General features: G+C 41.4%; 1 protein-coding gene and 1 long non-coding RNA gene across 9 annotated transcripts in view; one reads left to right on the top strand and one right to left on the bottom strand.

Moving 5' to 3' along the window:
- mid2 (midline 2) overlaps positions 1–19,396 on the top strand; it is a 133,090-nt gene that overhangs the window by 98,432 nt on the left and 15,262 nt on the right. For 4 of the 8 annotated variants that reach the window (XM_083561590.1, XM_083561589.1, XM_083561588.1 and 1 more), the window contains exons 3-5: positions 8,859–8,924; positions 9,900–9,995; positions 14,148–14,255. In XM_083561590.1, the coding sequence (XP_083417716.1) occupies positions 8,859–8,924; positions 9,900–9,995; positions 14,148–14,255 (270 nt within the window). The remainder of the gene's footprint in view (positions 1–8,858; positions 8,925–9,899; positions 9,996–14,147; positions 14,256–19,396) is intronic. The other 4 variants (XM_083561593.1, XM_083561594.1, XM_083561592.1 and 1 more) reach the window with 1 other exon arrangement.
- On the bottom strand, positions 694–5,291 carry LOC310737366. The gene is made up of 2 exons (XR_014536811.1): positions 1,463–5,291; positions 694–1,212 (listed from the first exon to the last, which is right to left on the bottom strand). It is a non-coding gene; the product is annotated as an uncharacterized lncRNA (long non-coding RNA).

The raw sequence follows: 19,396 nt of genomic DNA, 5'->3' as shown, positions 1-19,396 counted from the left end.
CTTTCCCTCCCTGAACGGGAGTTGTTTTGCTGCTAATGATCTGTTTCCGCCTGCACGGATTAAATCACTAATCCTCTGGCCGTTGGCCCTTTCGCATTCACCGAGCCCAATACGCCAATGCGCACATTTCTCACCCTATTGACTGCTAAACTAGAAGTGGTAATGTAACGTCTGCAGTATCTAAATACCTCACGCTTATTGTTTATCTGTCCCACTGTGACGAGACAGGCCCGAGCCAACCCAATCAGCGCACAGCAGCATTTCTTTCATTTTGTGTTCAAAAAAGTTCGAAATGTAGATCGCTGCATTTTCGAAAGTATTTATCTAGGAAAAAAAAAACTTCTTTTTCAGCCAGAGATCAATTGTAGAGCATTACACTCAGCCACATTGTGCATCCCAAAACCCCTTTTATTTATTTATTTTGTGTTTTTTTTTTTTTTTTGAGACGTCTCCTGCGGCTCAAAATCTAGGCCATCTTTGCTGTGAACCCCCGAAGAAAGCAGCACTCATCTCTCTTGCTGTCAGCGTGCCGTTTCATCCTCCATTCAAAACATGTTTGCACGGCATGCCAGCAAAGCAATTTGTCACTTGTGAAGAAAGAAAAAAGCTTTGCCTTAAAGTCGAAAAAAGTCCAAAGAGCAGCCGTTACCTGTGTTTATACCGCACTGCTGTTGAATGCTCGATTCTCATTGGTCAGGTGTTGGTGTCTTTTATTTAACAACTCTGGCAGTAGTTTCTCAGAGCGCAGTTTTCCCAAACAGAGGTTCATATTGTGGATGATTCACATGTTCACTGACCAGACATAACATTATCACATTATAACAGTGAATAACACTGATTATCTCTTCGTCATGGCGCCCGTTAGCGGGTGGGATTTATTAGGCAGCAATTGAGCATTTTGTCTTCAAAGTTGACGTGTTAGAAGCAGGAAAAATGGGCGAGCGTAAGGAATTTGACCAGGGCCAGATTGTGAAAGCATCTCCAAAACTGCAGCTCTTGTGGGATGTTCCTCAGTATCTATTAAAAGTTGTCCAAAGGAAGGAACAGAGGTGAACCTGTGAGTCATGGACGGCCGAGGCTCATTGATGCACGTGGGGAGCGAAGGTTCAACCATGTGGTCCAATCCAACACACATGAGCTCCTGTAGCTGAAACTGCTGAAGAAGTTCCTGCTTTTAATGTTTCTGTGAGGTTTTTCAGAACATTTAACCAGCTGGAACAAACGTATATATTTCAATTATTTCAAAACATCAAACAAACCTATAAAAAATAAGTCAATAAATAAAAAGAATGCTAGTGTTTGCCGTTTTCTGCAGTATAAAAGAAATAAAAACACAGGTTCTGTTGCTGAAAAGTAATGGATTGGTAGCAGTAAATCCGCATTCCATCAGGCTACATCACGTTAATGCCTCTTCCCGAGCAGCGAACCCAGACATGTTTTATCCTCAGGTTTGCAGATGTACCTGTTAGCGCTGGAGACTTCCCTTTTATCGTCAACACGGCTTCAAATAGCAAGTCCTTGCACCTTCCATGCTTCTCCTTTAATTCCGTCTCTTCTCCTGCTGAGAGTGTTTCATTCCTGTAGCTGGTTATGCTGCAGGTCGTAAATGTCCGTTTGAAAGGATGCGATGGTTTTTTTGCATGTTTGCACCCACTGTGTTTCTTGAAACGTCCTGTACATAGCGATTCCTCTCGCCTTTGTAGCGCAACATGCTGAGACATTAAAACATGCCTGAACACTTTGATCACACTTTCCATAATGAAAGATCAGCCCAGGAACATCAATGTCCTGTGGATATAAAAAGGTCCACACACCCCTGTTAAAATTACAGGCTTTTGTGCTGTAAAGAAAAATAATAAATAAACCAAAATAAACCATGTGAGCTGTGATTGAGTAAATAATAACATTTGACAAAAACGGATTTGTTTTAAAAAAAAGAAGAGGACAAAAAAAAAGTACAAAGAACTGTTAGATATACCATGGAGCGAGAGCACGAAATAGAAATAAGGAGGCACAGTGGAATTACCAAGAGCAGGATGTCCCTCCAAAATTGATGAAAAGTCTAAGAGGAACACTTATTAGGGAGACTGGCAGGAGGCCTACAGCAACAATGAAGAAGCGGCAGGAATATCTGGCGAGTACTGGGCATGCAGTACCCTGCTTGTCACAACAATCTCTCTTGTTTTTAGCACGTCTGGGCTGTGGGGTAGAGTGGCTAGACGGCCAGACGGCAGCCCTTTTTCACAAAAAAGTGAGGAAAAACACCGAAATGTGTTATTTTCTGCTGCATTTTTGTGAGCATAATTGTAAAATTTATGTTTGGTCCAAAAAAAAATTATACAGACAGCTTATCACCCAAATAACATCACATCCTGGGTGAAATCTGGTGGTGGCAGCGTCTTGCTCGGGCTGTTTTCCTTCAGCTAGGATTTTAGTCAAGACAGAGGGAATCATGGGTAGCTCCAAATACCAATTTAATTTGGCACAAAACCTGCAGGCCTTCTGTTAGACAGCTGGAGATGAAGACAAATTTCACCTTCCAGCAGGATAACAATCCAAACCCAAGTCAGCAAAGAAAATGACTTCAGAAGTAGAAGATCAATGTTTTGTAATGGCCCAGTCAGCCCACATCTAAAGTCTATCAAAGAGCTGTGCAATGAAGAGCTGCAGGATGTCCAAAAGGTCGGGAATATTTTTTTTTATAAGGAAGAGTTTCTAATGAAGATAGGCCAGGTTTGGGCAGCTCACAAAGCCTGAGCGGATACAAAAAAAAAAAAAACACAAACAAAAACTGCCACTGTTGGGCCCTTTAGCAAGGCCCTTAATCCTCCATGCTCCAGGGGCGCTGAATCATCTTTGACCCCAGTTACCAAACAAGCTGGGATATGCGAAGAAAATAATTTCACTGTGCTGTAATGTACATGTGACAAATAAAGGCTATTCTTCTAAAACACGGCGTTTATGTAGGAGTTTGAAGTGTTTCCATATGCACTGTATGTATGATGTATGTATGCATTAGCTGCTCAGTTTTTACAGCTGAAGTTACAAAAGTTGTCCCCTCAATGGAGCCCTAGCGAAACTAGGAAAAGGGCAATCGGGTACTTATATTTCTGCGAGTGTACACACATACCGAGAAGGTTCTACCAGGCCGTAATAGTCATAAATATTCTCTGACATTTAATTAAAAAAATATCGGGTGCCTTCCGATTGGCTTGATTTTCGAACCTGATTTCCCAATGATTTCTAGCTCGCAATACCTCGATGATTCACTCCGACGTAACGCCAAGCTGTGACAAATGATTTAGCGCAGCCTCGCCCTCGCCCTCGCAGTCGGTTCCCACTGTGGGTTTAATAAGACTTTGGGAACAACAAACTCCAGCATTCCTGGCGGATTACATAAGACAGGCACCTGTTTGTTGCATGCAGCCTCAGTGTTTCTGCAGCAGATTAATCTTTCCCAAAGCGAATAACTCATCCTTGAGAACTGGAGTGCGCTCTTTTCTCAGGAGAACTGAATCACCATGTCAGTCAAATTCGAGGGAAATTCATCAGCACCCAATGATGGTGCGCAAAGTCGTGTAAATACCCTCCCTTTCTCCCCCGAAAAGCCACATGAGCCACTTTTTCACATATTTCATGCTTGTTCAAATTGTTGCCACTTAACTCATTGGCAGGGGAGCCAGGCTTATATCTGCAAATTAAATTCCATTTGTTATGCTGTCTGTCAGATGCTGGCCTCCAGTAGGTCTTGTGATTATTATTTTTGGATGCATGCAAGCTTTCTGTTCGATTATTAGAGAAATCTGAGCTTTTTCACCCTTGCAGACTGTGTGTTATTAAAAAGCCTGTCTTGTATGCTGTTTTTTGTTTCTTTGCATGACCAATTGTTCGAACCTGCCGGTTCTGGTTGTGTGCAATGTATAATGTACGAATGTATGAATACGCATCAATCCCAGTAGAGAAGTCCATAGATAATAGTCTCATTAGAAGAATCTCCTGCCCATCTGACTAATAATCAAATACATGTTCTCATTTTCAAACACCCCTAACGCTCGAGGATAATAGCAGGACAGACCCACAAGATACACCAGATGTTGGATGTGGTAGATAATAACCGCGGAGCAATTTATTAGGCAGATCCATCGAGCAGCTCCTTTCCCTTTAAAGTCATGTGTGGCTATAATTAGCACGACCAGATATTTTTCTTCCCAGTCCCTTTTCGGGAGACACAGGCCCTCATCCTCTTTCGGAAGAAGAGATTAGAGAGGTCGTCGCTTTGTCTCTTTCACCTTCATGCCGCTTGTGTATTGCTGTATGATAGGATGTTCTGCGTGGTCTCAAAAGAGTGGCCGTTATGCACAAAACAGGAGCTGATGTTGGCGGGAATGGACTGATTGACATGAAGTCAGACATCCATCTGGCAAATTACACTCATGAACAAAATGATAGGATAAAATTAAACCGTCTTAATGGCCCCGAATTTAAAATAACAGGTCTGCAGGGCTCCATGGCTTCATAGTCATTTGTCTTGTGTCGTAATATAAATTATGCTTAAATTGTAAATCTGACGGATTGTACATCACAGGTATTAGATATTATGGAAGGCTACTACAGGATGGTCAAAGTGGACTTTCACGTCTCTAATTTCTCTACTGCAGTAAACCAAAAAACAGGCCATTATACACTGTCGGGTGTGATTTTGAAGGTAATGGTTCAGCCAGTTGCTACCATTAGTCAGCAAACTGCAAGCAACAAGCAACATTAGCTGAAAATTGCTATCTAAGCGACTTATGTGATTGCTATTAAAGTACCGGTGAACCAGCTTCTTAGATTTGATTGGATTTCACACGTCGAAGTAGTTCCCTCTGAAACAGCAAGTTAGAAGTACAAGTTGTTGAACCGCACGACTGACTTACACCACGGTTCATTTGAACATTTCACCCATGCCGAATCAAAACATCTGCACTAACAAGAGAATTGCACTTTTACTGATGGAGAAGCCTACGCGGATGAAGATATAATTGCATTCTTGATTAGTTACAACTTATTAAAGATGCCTGTCACATTCCCATTGGTGACAACTGACAAATTTTCTTGGAAAATGTTGGGAAAAGGAATAATGTATGTGGAAAACATTCAGCCATACATGCACTAACAAGCTATAGTTGCTTCTAAGGAGCTCCCCCTGTAAAGCCGGTACCTCCTTCAGCAGCCAAACACACCAGACAGTATCACACCGAACAGGCATAACATTACGACCACTTGCCTAATATTTTGTTGAGCCCCCTTTTGCTGCCAAAACAGTCCTGATAATGGAACTTCTTCGACGGTTTGAGCTACAGAGGCATGTGTGTTGGATCGGACCACACAGGCCAGCTTTCGGTCCTCACGTGAATCAATGAGCCTCGGCCGTCCATGACCCTGTCGCCGGTTCACCCCTGTTCCTTCCTTTGAACCACTTTCAATAGATACTGACCACTGACCAGGAACATCCCATTAGAGCTGCGGTTATTGAGATGCTCTGACCCAGTCGTCTCGCCGTCACAATCTGGCTCCGGTCAAACTCCTTATGCTCGCCCATTTTTCCTGCTTCTAACACGTCAACTTTGAGGTGGAAATGTTCACTTGCTGCCTAATAAATCCCACCCGCTAACAGGCGTCACGACGAAGAGATAATCAGTTATTCACTTCACCTGTCATGGTGTTATAACGCCATAATGTTCTGCCTGATCGATTTCTTAGAAGGGATTCAAAATTAAAATGAGAAACTCAATTTACTGAGTACTGTAATAGCATCCATAACACTGAAGTACAAAAGGCTACAAGATGGTTACAGAACTGAGCCTGAAGCAAAGTTAACCACATTCACATGTATTGCATTTGTTGACAAAATAATTCATTGCCTTGGATAATTCCATGCCTTTTATTAGAGGGCAAAAACTACAAATAGAAAAATGCAGCTTTAACGGCAGAAAAACAGAGGCTCTACAAAGACAGAACAAAGTGAATGTGTTTTTAAACCAACAGGCCAAACCGGATATATAAAACAGTAGTGACTTCTCCTTAAAGTAGGAACACTTTTCCACCAGACACTGCAGCACGGCTCGGCTCAGCAATTTAGCTCTAATCCGCCACATTGTCAGTATTTTCACAAGCCATGCCATAGTTAAGTGCTCGTGCTGAATTTAGTTACCCTTCTTGTCTCTAGGCTATGTGAGCATAGACATATGTTTAGAGCTAATCTTAAGTACTAGGCTAGTTTACAGTCTAACAGAGTTTCTTCAGTCCTTCGCTGGTGAATTTAAGAGTCCAGAAACATATAGTTCTTCTTTATGGTCCAGATCAAATCCATAAATTCTCATCAGGGCAAATTCATAACAGCTTCTAATTCACATTGTGTTGAAAGTCCCACCTGGTGCCGCTACCTAATGCAGGCAGTGAGATCAAACGCATGACTTTTACAGATGTTTTAGCTTTTGGAACAATGGGCTGTGTTACGGTTATTGTTTTTAAAAAAATTTTTATCAACAATTTACAGTTTTATACTGTGTGCTCTGGTGTAAGAGCTTCAATTTATTCACTTATACCATGTCTTGAGCTAATTAGTTTGGTTAATGACAAAGAAACTCTTCACCGCTGTGCATTTCTAACTAGAGGTCTACCGATTCATCGTTTTTGCTAATTATTTGTCAAAGATAGTCGATTGCTGGAATTATCGTCTATCAGCAAAAATCCATAACGATCATTTTTTCCGGCTTCCCGTCCGCTGTCTTTACAAGAGTGGCCTCTAGAGGCGAATTACACGCAAGACTGTGTGCTGCACGGAGAGCGCTATGTTTGTTATTTGTTATTTACGAATTATATAATTATATTTATTAATTAACATATTCCTATTTAGTTTATTTTGCACATTTTCATGATTCAGTACTTTTTTATTATAATTTTTTTATTTTAATAATAGTTCAGCACTATTTCATTAGTTTGTTTTTTTATCCATTATTTATTTAAAAAAAACTATGTACAATCCACCCAGCTATTTATATTTATATATATATATATATATATATATAAATTATTATTTTTTTTTTTTTTACATTACATCTTTACTTTTACTTTTTTTACTTTTACCGTGAGCAACTGCAACCGACCAGTATCCCTATGGGATCACTACAGTATTCTGATTCTGATTTCTGTGAAATCCACAATCGGTCGACCTCTAATTTAACCTCAACTCACACATGCCTGCATTAATTTCCTAATATTTTCAAAATTTAATTTTCTACATATGGTAGCATCATTGCCTTCTCACCGCCCCCTAGTGTGCAGTTGATCCCGAGTTTGGGTTACAGCCTGAAATAAGTTATTTAATACGAGACTCGCAGCCGATAGGTGGATCAGGCAGGTTACCTTTGAGCAAGCATGTGATCCCATTACACCAGCATCTCCTGGTATTGGTTCTGTATCTACCATATTTTTATTTCATTATTTTATTTATTGCATTGTTTCTCTCTCAAACTGTAAGAGAAACAATGTTTGCCTGTTAAGCGACTAACTGCAACTTCTACATACGAGCACCTGCATCATTATTAACATGTGTCCTGAATGTTCCTGAGGCCGTAGAGCAGCTGTGATTAAGAGCCTAGAGGACGCCGAGGTTGACTGAGCGCTTGAAATTTCATTCATGTTTGGAGATTAGTGGCTTGTCTTCTTCTCAACAAGAACAGCATCTGGGGCGTGTCTGGTATATGCGCATGATAATAACCCGAGTGATGAACAGCTGATGGTCTGTTATGACAGGAATGCATCACCTTTTCATTCCCTGTCTCGCCCTTCCCCTCTATTTCCCTCCTCACGCTTCCTCTATCCACATTTTTCCCTCAAGCCGTTCCCTCGCGTGCTCGTCGTCAGAGCTCTCACTCGACTGCTTCACGGATGCCTCTCAAACTAATGTAATGTCACTGCTCTTCCAAATGCAGACAATTCCAAAAGATTTTTCTTATCCAATTTCCCCTCCTTCTTTTTTGTTCATTTCTCTGTTTTCTGTCCTGTCTGCTATGCTAGTTCGTTCCCATCTCTTCCTCAGTGTGCTGCCTGCTCTTGCATGGCTCAGGCGGAGGCTTTGAAGTCTGCTGTCTGCTTTAATGAGTGCATTTCAATGGCTCAGTGTCTGCTGCTGCAGATTTAGAGGACTGAGGGCACTGCAATGCTACCTTGCTCCAGGGAAGTGTTGCTTTCTCTCTCTCTCTCGCTCTCTCTCTGTCTCTCTCTCTCTCTCTCTCTCTCTCTCTCGCTTTCCCTCGATAAATTTCCGCTTTTATCTCCATTTAATTCTCTCTCCGTCTCAATTTCTCACTTACGGTGTCTCTCTGACTTTGTTTCTTTCTCTTTTCCTCTTTCTCTTTCTTTCTCTCTCTCTCTCTCTCTCTCTCTCTCTCTCTCCCCATCCCCACATTCTTTCTATCTCTGCATAATGCCATTCGAACAAGACTTCAGCCTTTCCTGCACTCGAGGGAAATGCTGCTTGGGTTTGATGTATAAATCATCCCCTTCTCGTTTGCTCTTTAATTAATGACCCCCATCTGTTCTCGCCCAGCCACTCAGAATATAAAAAAAAAAAAAAACGCTGACAAGCCACGTGAATGGCTCCACTTGTTCAACTGATGCAACCGTCCAACACAAGCAGGGTACAGGAAGCGTACCTGCTCCCATGTGGCTCACACAGCAGAGCGAAAGAGTAAGACAGAGAGAGAGAGAGAGAGAGAGAGAGAGACAAAGAAAGACTGAAAGAGGCAGAAAGGCGAGTTCCAGCGAGCCAGCTATCCCAGTAAGGCTTTGTGTGTATGTGTGTGTGTTTGTAGGGTTTTCACGTGAGCCCCGGCAGAGTATCTGAAGCGGTTATGGAGGCATCAAAGACAAGCGCTGCGGTGAGTCACAGGCCACCTCGGCTCTCCTCTGCGTCGGAGACGTGCGGGCGCCCATGGTGCCCGCGTTCCTGACAGCGAGTCGAGACGGCCGAGCTGCATCCCTAATGCATGACTAGCCATCAGAGAGCGGACGGCCAGACTCCTTTTGCGTTGTGTGTTTGTTTTGATCATGGCCGTTGTCATCGCTCCACGCTTTTTTGGAAACTTGTTTCATTTTATCCACCCATGTCATTACCACTAGCCGCTCCGCCAGGCTCCATCTGCGCGCTTCTCTTTCAAATCTCTCATTCCGATTCCGCTAGATACATCAGCAGCTACCGAGAGAGACTGGGTTCATTCCGACTGATGCATCTCTCGTGTTTTGTAAAGCATGCGTAGTGATCTCTATTAGAGCCTGCCATTCCTCATCCAACATATAGGTGTTCGGTAGAGATTTACAACTGATTAACTAACAGATTGTGGCTCTGATGTGTACATTCCTTACAGTCTGTCTTAACGAAAAAGAACAACAAATGGCCACTCTCTGGCCAACCTTTATTTTTAATTGAAGATTACTAAGCAGCATGTTCTTCACAGTGGAGGGGGTTTATGAAGTTCACCCACAGAATGCCTGCTCCTGACTGTACACTCCCCCCCACCACTCACTGATAATGACTGTGTGAAACTAATTTACCATTAACTTTTTATTAACCCATACTATATTTGTTTCTCTTGAGTTTTTGATCATTGCTTCTTCCCCCCCATGGTGTTCCAGGAGCATCTTTTTAGACATTTAGACTCTGAATCTAAATAAAAACAAGCTAACTAGTACACGGCTCCGTTTATGACCTGTGCAAATGCACATATTACATCCAAACAATAACCTACAGCCGTTGCAGAAACAATAAAGGATCAGGCAGTTTTGCCGAGCTCAATCCATAACCTATATACAGCACTTCTCGAGGTCTTAACGCACCATGTTTTTCTTCCCAACAGCAAACACTGGAGAACAACCTGACCAATCTGGTCAAAAGGAACAGCGAACTGGAAAACCAGATGGCCAAATTGATCCAGATTTGTCAGCAGGTGGAGGTAAATTTAGCCAAGCACATAATACAGTATTATTCATCATCATCATCATCATCGTCACCCCATAAATGCCACGCTCTCCTCATAAGCTTTACATAACAGATTAGTTTTGTTTGGACATGTCAGCCTTCCACTTAATAACAGTGCAGCTCCGATATTAGAACTAGAGCTGCTGTCAGAAGTTTGGAAACACCTTTCATTGTATTTGAGACACGTGCATGTTTACACAGGTTTATTCTGTTTATATGCAGCATAACTGGGTAGAAGGCAAAAACACGCTGTGAATGAGTGGAATGAAAGTTCTGTACACAGATGAGTCCGCATTTAACAATACCGGCACTAACAGCAGCACTTTTATAAGATGGAGAACAGGATGGTGCCGATGTTAGCACACTGCCTCACACTCACACTCAAACCTACAGGTGGAAGCTGAACTGATCGGGGTTGTTTCGGAGTAGAGAAGTTTGCAGACTTATTACTGGTGAAAGGAAAACCGAACCAACACGGCTACCCTTCCATACTTCAACACCATGCAATTACTGACTGGAACCAAGAGCGTAAACATTGGGCCGGAGCAGCCGATCACAGAACAGCCTGCCCAGTCACCGTACCAAAATCCTGTAGATCACAGGCTCAGAACTAACCAGGAACAACTTCGGCATGGCAAAGTATTTCAGCTGAATCTTTGTGCAATGAAACTGATATTCATCCTAAAGGTTTTTCAATGAAAATTGCAGTTTAATGTCTATACATTTATATACTTGGCAAATCTTACTACTGTTTAATCACCCACTTCATTGGATATAATCAAAAGGCACATGTTTGTGTGTATTAAAAAACCAGAAGACTGTTTCCAAACTTTTTGGCCTAAATATTTCGGTTATTGATTGCAGTTCACGAATATGAATGTATAGGAATATCCCCTCAGTGGCGACCTCTACAAATGTATTTTATTGATGCGCTTTAAGAAGTTGATGGTCCAGTCCAAAGATAAATATGTGTACAGCCACTTGAGTCCTTCTCCCACCCTCATCATTCTGTCTGTTGGAGGAAAGAACAATGAAAATGGATGCAGACAGTCTTTGAGTTGTACGAAAAAAGAATTTGAATCCACCATTCCTACGACCAGGAGACAAAATGAGCTCTGTGTTGCGCAAACGTCTTTTTAAATATAAAAAAAAAAAGCGCTGTCCAGCTGAGGCTGATTACTTACAGATACTGATGTGTCTCCAATTTATAGCAATCATTTGCAGCACTGATTTGATTTGTCCATGAAATCCATGAAATTTGTCCATGAAATCCTGATTTAACCCAAACTACTTGTTGATTATTAGTCCGATATCGTCTGTAATTGCACCAGAATTTGACTATTGAGGGCCTTAAGGAATATACTGTATCTGAAATGTAGTAAAAAGTTCTGGAAGTACTTAAAATGGAGTATTTAAACTTTAAGCCAAAGAGTGTAGTAACAAATTCTTGAGCCAAATGTGTTAAAGGTAGATATTTCCTTCATACATCACTAAGCAGAGCTAATTATACTTGTTCACTTTCTCAGCAAACCAAGGCTGTAAAGATGTCGCTTATAGATGTATAGCCTTCTTTATTGCAGTAAACAAAGCTTGCCATGAAACAACAAATCTCCCCTAAGCCTCCCCCAACCATATTTTGCCAAAAGTTTGCGGACACCTGGTCATTAGTGTGCTATGTGCTTTTTGTGCACCACATTCCACATTTAGTCCCAATTTGCTCTTATAATTTCCTCCACTCTTCTGGAAAGATGGTCCACTAGCTTGCGGACATTAGTGTTCATTTGGCTACAGGGTTCACATTCATTCAGTCAGAGTTCACATTCATCCCAAAGGTGTTCAATAGGGTTGAGATCAGAGCTCTATAGCAGGAGATCTTCCACTCCAACCCATGCAGAGCATATCTTCATAGAGTTTGCTTTGTGCACAGGGACATCATCATGCTGGATCTGGTTTTGTGTATCCGATATCGAGCGAAGGAAAAATTTCACGCATTTGCTCCTCTGGCTCCCAAATGGCTGTGGATTCAAGCTCGCCATCTCCTAAAGATTGGGCAATTACTTGTCTGTTGCTCCACCCAGGAGCTTATTGCATTTACTCCTAGGCAAATTTTGCACAGTAGCCGTGGCATTCAAGTGAGCACCATTAGAGGGTTGTGCCATCTGAAAAAGGGTGAAATGGGGCCATAAAAACAGCACTTATCTAGTTATCCTTCAATCACGATGAATGATTTAGAGGGCTAAAGAAGTTTTTATAGCATAATGGCACAAAGTGCTTAAGTGAAATAATTAATGTTAAAATCTGGTGTATGTTACAGAATATCTAAAGAATTTTCTGGATCCCCTCAAGATTCTCGGCTCTAAAAAAAAACCTGAAATCCACACCTTTTCCCATGGTACTTCTCAGCAATAGGAGGTTACTCTGCTTTATTTTGAAACAAGTGGCATTGTGGGAATCGCACAAAAACACTGGCCACCACACTGCAGTCCTCTTCTGCCTCATTCATTTTAAATAATGGGCTTCAGCGTTTGCCCTTCGGTGAGAACACAGCCGACGGGCCTCAGATGAGCGTTTCCTGGCCTCGCACCGAGAACTTCCTGTCCCATTCTGTCCCGAGCTGTCAGCGCACAGCAAAGCCATGCTGTAATCAGCTGCAGGACAAAAACAGAGCTCTCACTCTCACAGGCATCTGCTCTGTGTTGTTAAGATTGTGTGTTTTTTCTTGACACGTCCCTCACTGGTGATAGACCGCTGGGATCCTCCACGTCTGCAGATCAGCAGATTAAACGTACCACAAGGTCTGGTCGAGAACGAGAGTCAGGCTTTGATGAGGGGAGCCGTTAACCGAACCCAACCGCAATCAGCTCAGACTGCAAAGCTTCTTCCCACGGACCGAAATCAGGAATCAGACGGTTGCTTGATGTGTCTCCAGTTAACTCTGGTCAAAACAATGGCTGTGGAATATATGTCAAAAAAGTGTCGCTTTTTTGTTTTTTTGCGGTTAATGTACAAAAACAACAGCAGCCGTTTGCTGAGACGTGAAACTCTTTCAGAGTATATACCCGTAAATGATTCCTCAAATGTAGTACTGTAGCAAAGCAGCTGTGAAGTACCACATGTTCAAAACATCTGCATGAATGAGATCCCATGAACTGCCATCCCTATGCTTGTTTAATACATTAATCAGGCAAAACATTATGACCACCTGCTAATATTGTATTGGTCCCCCTGGTTTCCAAAACAGTTGTGACCATTGAGCATTAACAGCAGAAACTTCTTTAGCAGTTTGAGCTACAGGAGCTCATGTGTGTTGGATCTGACCACACAATCCAGCCTTCACCCCCACGTGCATCAATCCATGACTCTGTCTCGGGTCACCTCTGTTCCTTCCATTGGACCACTTTTAATAGATACTGAGGAACATCCCACAAGAGCCGCAGTTCTGGAGATGTTCTGACCCAGTCGTCTCGCCATCCCAATCTGGCCCTGGTCAAATTCCACTTTTCCACTAACACGTCAACTTTGAGGACAAAATGCTCAATTGCTGCCTAATAAATAACAGGCACCATGACGAAGAGATAATCGGTGTTATTCACTTCACCCCTCATAACGTTATACCTGATCTGTGTATATCAAGAGAACATATGAATATGTAGGGATTAGAGAAAGAAAGGGTTAAAAGTTGCTGTATGTTATTAGCCCTTTTTTTTCCCCACTCACTCCATTATCATGTTCCTTGTCTTCTTGTATGTGTTCACCTTCTGAACTGCTTACTTTTGCTAATGGGATCAAGGCCAGATGAAATGAATTGTGTGATGGTGTGTGTTAAATATGCGATCAAAGCAGCTCAAGAGTAAAGGTCAGGAGCGCGCAAGCAGTCACAACTTTTTATTATTTAAAAAGTGTTTCAAAATGGAATTTTCAGAGTGAAGGTCATAAACTGCTTTAACGCCCTAGGAAAAAAAAATAATAAATCACCCAGCCCTTCTCACACACACGTGCATAGTGCCTACTAATGCTCCCCGAACCAGACGAAGTCAATGGAGCAAACAGAAAGCAGGATTAGCATGAGGCTCAGCGCAACACTCCGAGCGTTAATCGTCGTGACTGTGCGTTCCTTTTCTTGCAGGTGAATACGGCGATGCACGAGGCCAAGCTGGTGGAGGAGTGCGATGAGCTGGTGGAAATCATCCGCCAGAGGAAACAGGTCATTGCTGTCAAGATCAAAGAGTCAAAGGTATGCTAGCCAACACTCGTGCACCTCCAAGACGGCACACAAGGGAAATTAATTGCGAATCTAAGCCCGGCTGCGCCTGTGCGCCGCATGCCAATCAATTACACCTCAAAAAGGCTATTATGTATTCAGACCAAGGGGCGTGACACAGCCTTAAGTTACATTGAGAAAAGGAACGAGTTGGTCGACGCAGATTTGTAAACAGCACAGGCTCCTTACAAGCTTCAGTTTCTTCTAGGCCCATCTGTGCTCGCTCTCCAGCAACCTGTCAAATAGAGAGGCCCATATGGAGATGACAGCTCCGAGCTTACTCTCAAAACTCCTCACTAGATCTGTGGAAATGACGCTGCAGAACTCGTCACTTGCCTTCTGTCTACGGAGCGCAAAAATAAAAAATAAACGAGGGCTTGCACAGGAGTCTCATAATACAGTGCCTAAGAAATCAAGATCATTCTTGGTCCCTGCTCGAGAAGGTTTCGAGGGCTCTCTGTTACCTGCTTCGAGATCAACTAGGAGAGCTTGAGCGCTTTTGCATTATCGGAGGAATCTGCAACCAGCCACAAACTTTCACAAGTGCTGAGAGGTGCTGGGCTCGAGGGAGAAAGTGGCTCAGAGAGGAAGTGAAAGTGAAGAAACAATGCTCATGCGAGACCAATAAGATTAGACAGCGAGCCAGGCTCAGGTTCATTCCAGCCATGGCGTGTTGGTTCCAGCCATGTGTGATCGTTTAACAAGCATCCTCTGGCGAGGAGAAGTGACGCTTCACTAATGCCAAACAGCACAAACATAAAAACAAAAAAAACAGTCTACTGCACTGTTCTTTTCTTTTCGTTTTTGCTCTAAACCGTATGTTTTTTGGGGTTTTGGGATGTTTCCCTTACAGTCATTTTATGTAACTCATCCCTCTTTAGTGCACCTGTTCTTTAACCATATAATCTTACATTTGAATTTCGTATAGAAATGTATTTATTTTAGTTTAGTTTATTAAGTTAATATAACTTTATTATTCAAACAATTAAGTGTTTATTGGGGTGTAGCTGTACATATTAGGGGAACGCAAAAAAACAACGTAAAACATGACATTTCTTGTCATATTATTATTACAAAATGTATATATTTTTATTAATAATAAAGATAATTATATTATTATTATTACCATTTTTGAACATCAACAGTTAAAACTTTTGCAAAAATTTAAAATAAATTTCCTGCTTGGTTAAATCATATATAAAATAATATTTTATAATATTTATAAAAGAATAAAAATAGAATAAATCTAATTAATTAAATACACTTTTTGTTATATTGATAAAAATTTTGTCATTTATTAAATTGCCACAAATTAAATTGATTAAATAAAGTGTGTGTGTGTGTGTGTGTGTGTGTGTGTGTGTGTGTGTGTGTGTGTGTGTGTGTGTGTGTGTGTGTGTGTGTGTGCATTTATTATTTAATTCTATATATATATATTTTAAGATCTACTTAATTCAGTGAACTTTAACAAATGTCTTCATTCCTTCTATCCTTAATTCATTCACTCCCTTAATATGTAAAACTGTCAAGACTTTCTCTTTAAATGCTGGACATAAAATGCAAAAGAATCCATAGCGCTGGCGTTGCCGATGGCAGGAAGTGGCGCGATTTTACACATCAACGCACTACAAACCGTAATTCACCGCACTACAAATTGTGTTTCCGGTGACACTAGACTAACTTTAGTTTCCTTTTTATATCACTGGCATTCTGATGTATGTTTTCAAGTTTAATAATAATTTTAAAAAATGCGCTTAAAGTGCGAGGGGGAGACTAAACAAACTGGCGGTCCGCCACTTAATACGTTCATGAGGGAACTCAGATTTTAACTGTGTTCCGCACGTAAAAAGCATTCGCTACACGTGTACCATACCGAACGTCCTGTATAGAAAAGGTTCGATCACGTGTACCGCTACACCCCTAGTGTTTAAACATCTATGAACTCTTTTCCTTGATGGAGAGAACGATATTTGGATTGGACAGGGAAATATATCATTAGAACGGGATGCAGGAAGCTCAGGCACGTGTACTAATGCTCAGCGCCGGCTCACGTTTAGAGAGATGGATGTGATATGACAGGTTTCTGGAAGCATGAAAATGCTGTAAGAATCATGTCATTGACCTTTCGAAATGGCTCTAAAAACAAGCCTTGAAAGACAGTAGAAGGTTTCCGTGAAGTAGCGCTCATACCTTTATACTGAATCAGTCGATCCAGTGCCAGCATGCTGTAATAAATGATTGAAGGCATATGCTGTCTATCATATAGTCCACGAGAAAATAGAATTGTATTACTAATGCCACAATATATGGACTGGTTACGCAAGAACCGATGCAGTCAACAAGCTTGTTTAAGCAGGTCTGGGGTGTGTGCACAGCAATGCGGACTGGCTTGCCAAATCTTGCTCCTGTTTCCCACAGGTTTGAAAAGCTATAGATGGAGACAGAAACAAAAAAAACAACAACAATAGTCCTGTAAAACGCTTCATTATGAACTTGGATGAGGCATTTGTTTTGTTGCAAGAGAACAATGCATACCACTGTTCGTCTAGACACAGACATACAGCGGGAGAATATTATCTGGAAAACAGCAGAGGGAAATATTTCCAGCTGCTCCCTGCTGTAGGACATTTCCATTTCTAAAAGACAAAGTGCACCAAAACCTACCACGGGATTTTGTTAGGACATCTGAGGTCAAAGTCACAGGGAGCATTATAGTCATGCGTCAAGTCAGGATGCACAGAAAGAAGGGAGGAAGAAATTAAGGGAAGAGAGGAAGGAAGGAAGGCATTAAAATTAAGGGAAGGAAGGAATTTAAGAATAAGGATTAATCATGTATATAATGAAGAGTGCATTTTGCCTAGGTTCACTGTGTCCCATGATGATGTGACATAAGGAAGAAAGGAAGGAAGGAAGGAAGGAAGGAAGGAAGGAAGGAAGGAAAGAAGTAAGGAAGGATTAATCAGGTATATAATGAAGGACACATTTTGCCTAGATTCACTGTGTTCCATGATGAAGTGAGATAAGGAAGGTAGAAAGGAAGGAAAGAAGGAAGGAAGGAAGGATTAATCAGGTATGTGATTGCTAAAAATGCTGAGGATGGAGCCACCATAAAGGAGGAAAAGAGGAAGGCCAAGGAAGAGGTTCATGGATGTGGTGAGAGAAGACATGCAGGTAGTTGTGTGAAAGAGACAGATGTAAGGGGTGGGGGGGGGGGGTTGTATGGAGACGGATGATCCGCTATGGCGGCCCCTAATGGGAGCAGCCGAAAGAAGAAGAAGAAAAAGTGATTAAGGACATATTTTGCCTAGGTTAAGGTGATGATACAATATTTTGAGCATTAATAATCAAACCAAAGCAAATTGTCATCAGTCGATTAGAAACCTGCATTTTGAATCAACTTTCTCACTGTCTGCAGCTTACATTGCAATCATGTCCTGTCTGTGACTAGATGTGCACAGAGGGGTCTTAAAACGCTGGTCCAGGGCATTTTTATGCAGCATGAATACTGAGGGGAGACATTCCGGAAGAACCGTCCTTCCAAGTTATATTTAACTGTATACATTTTTTATTTTTGCCATTGTGCTTTGATGAGCAGTGTGTCTCACTGTCTGCGTATTTCCTTCCTCAACCGTCATCCACACCAGTGTTGGGGTTATGCTTATATAACCATAATTATCATGATCTGTTTTATTCTATATGTTTATGAAGTTGAAATGGGCTTCCTTTGATTGCTGTTTTGGCAAAATCCATTGTAAACATTAAGCAGCAGCACGACTGTTCTGAAAAGATGTAATTATTAATGTAATAATTATAATAATTATAGAAAAGCTTCATATACAAATTAAAGATGTGCATTTCTGTAAAGTTTGTATCAATGTATTTCACAGTATGATTTGTATAATAATTGAATATGTCCCCAAAAATGAAAGCTGTAGTAGTCAAGTTCCACAAGATAGTGAGTTATTTTATTTATATTTTTCTTAGTTACCTTCAGATGGTCAGATAAATATAAATAAAATAAATCTTGTGGCACTTGACTACTACAGCTTTCATTTTTTGGGATATATTTAATTATTTTATACAAATCATACTGTAATTTGTATAATAATTGAATATGTCCCCAAAAATGAAAGCATTTACAGTGGAACCCACTTATCTCGACCTCGGTTAACTCGCCAACCCTATTAAGACGACGTTTTTGAAGTGGAACCGCTAAATTCTCTCTTTGTCTTAGCATTTTTTAATCGGTTATGTAGATTTTTTATGCCACCAAACCCTAATATCTTGAGCACAAGGGGGGGCAAATTTGCCACTTAACGTCGGTTATGTCAGGATACCTTCAGTTGGTATTGTATGAGGAAGTCGGGTGTGTCAGAGAAGTACGTAAGGGTGGTGCAGTACATGTACGAGGACAGTGTGTCAGCAGTGAAGTGTGCAGTGGAAACAACAGACTGGTTCAAGGTGAAAGTTGGACTGCATCAAGGATCGGCTCTGAGCCCTTTCCTGTTTGCAGTGGTGATGAACAGTAAAGCTTAAAAATCGCTTCACTTTATATAAAGCCAAGTTGTTCTGTGGAGAGGGACCCCACACGTCAGAGTTTTACACCTTGCAGCTCAATTAAACTTTAATCAAACTCAAATTCGACCAGTTCGCAATTTACTTTTCTAAGCTGGACAACTGACTAGGTGCTATAGGAGAGCAAGAGGAGTCTTGGTTTGTTCAGAATTCCATTGATCCATCGACACAGCTAGTGCACTGAGATAGCAGTGAGAGATAGCAGTGAGAGTGATGGTCAGCACTGAGCAAGGCACAGAAAGAGAGCAGGGGATCACTGCCTTTTTATTCTTAAACTGAAATATGTTTCCACAAAATTGCATCCAGATAAATAGAGTGTAGAACTGCTTTGGGCATTTCTTGATGACGCAGCACTCGCAGTACTCATAACCTGCCAGCAGCCATACGCCTCCACTGCTTCAGCGGGGTTCGGGTTTTATACAAACTTTTGCTATAAATGTTTTCTCAGGATTTAGTGAAAAGAGGATTCCTAGGGGGTTAAACACCATCCATCACTTCTATTATAGTGTAAACTTCAGGACATATTATACACCTTGTGG

Source organism: Silurus aristotelis (genome assembly GCF_946808225.1).
Source record: "Silurus aristotelis genome assembly, chromosome: 14".
NCBI lineage: Eukaryota > Metazoa > Chordata > Actinopteri > Siluriformes > Siluridae > Silurus > Silurus aristotelis.
The sequence above is the reverse complement of the archived record's forward strand: the minus strand, read 5'-3'. Positions and strand labels throughout refer to the sequence as shown.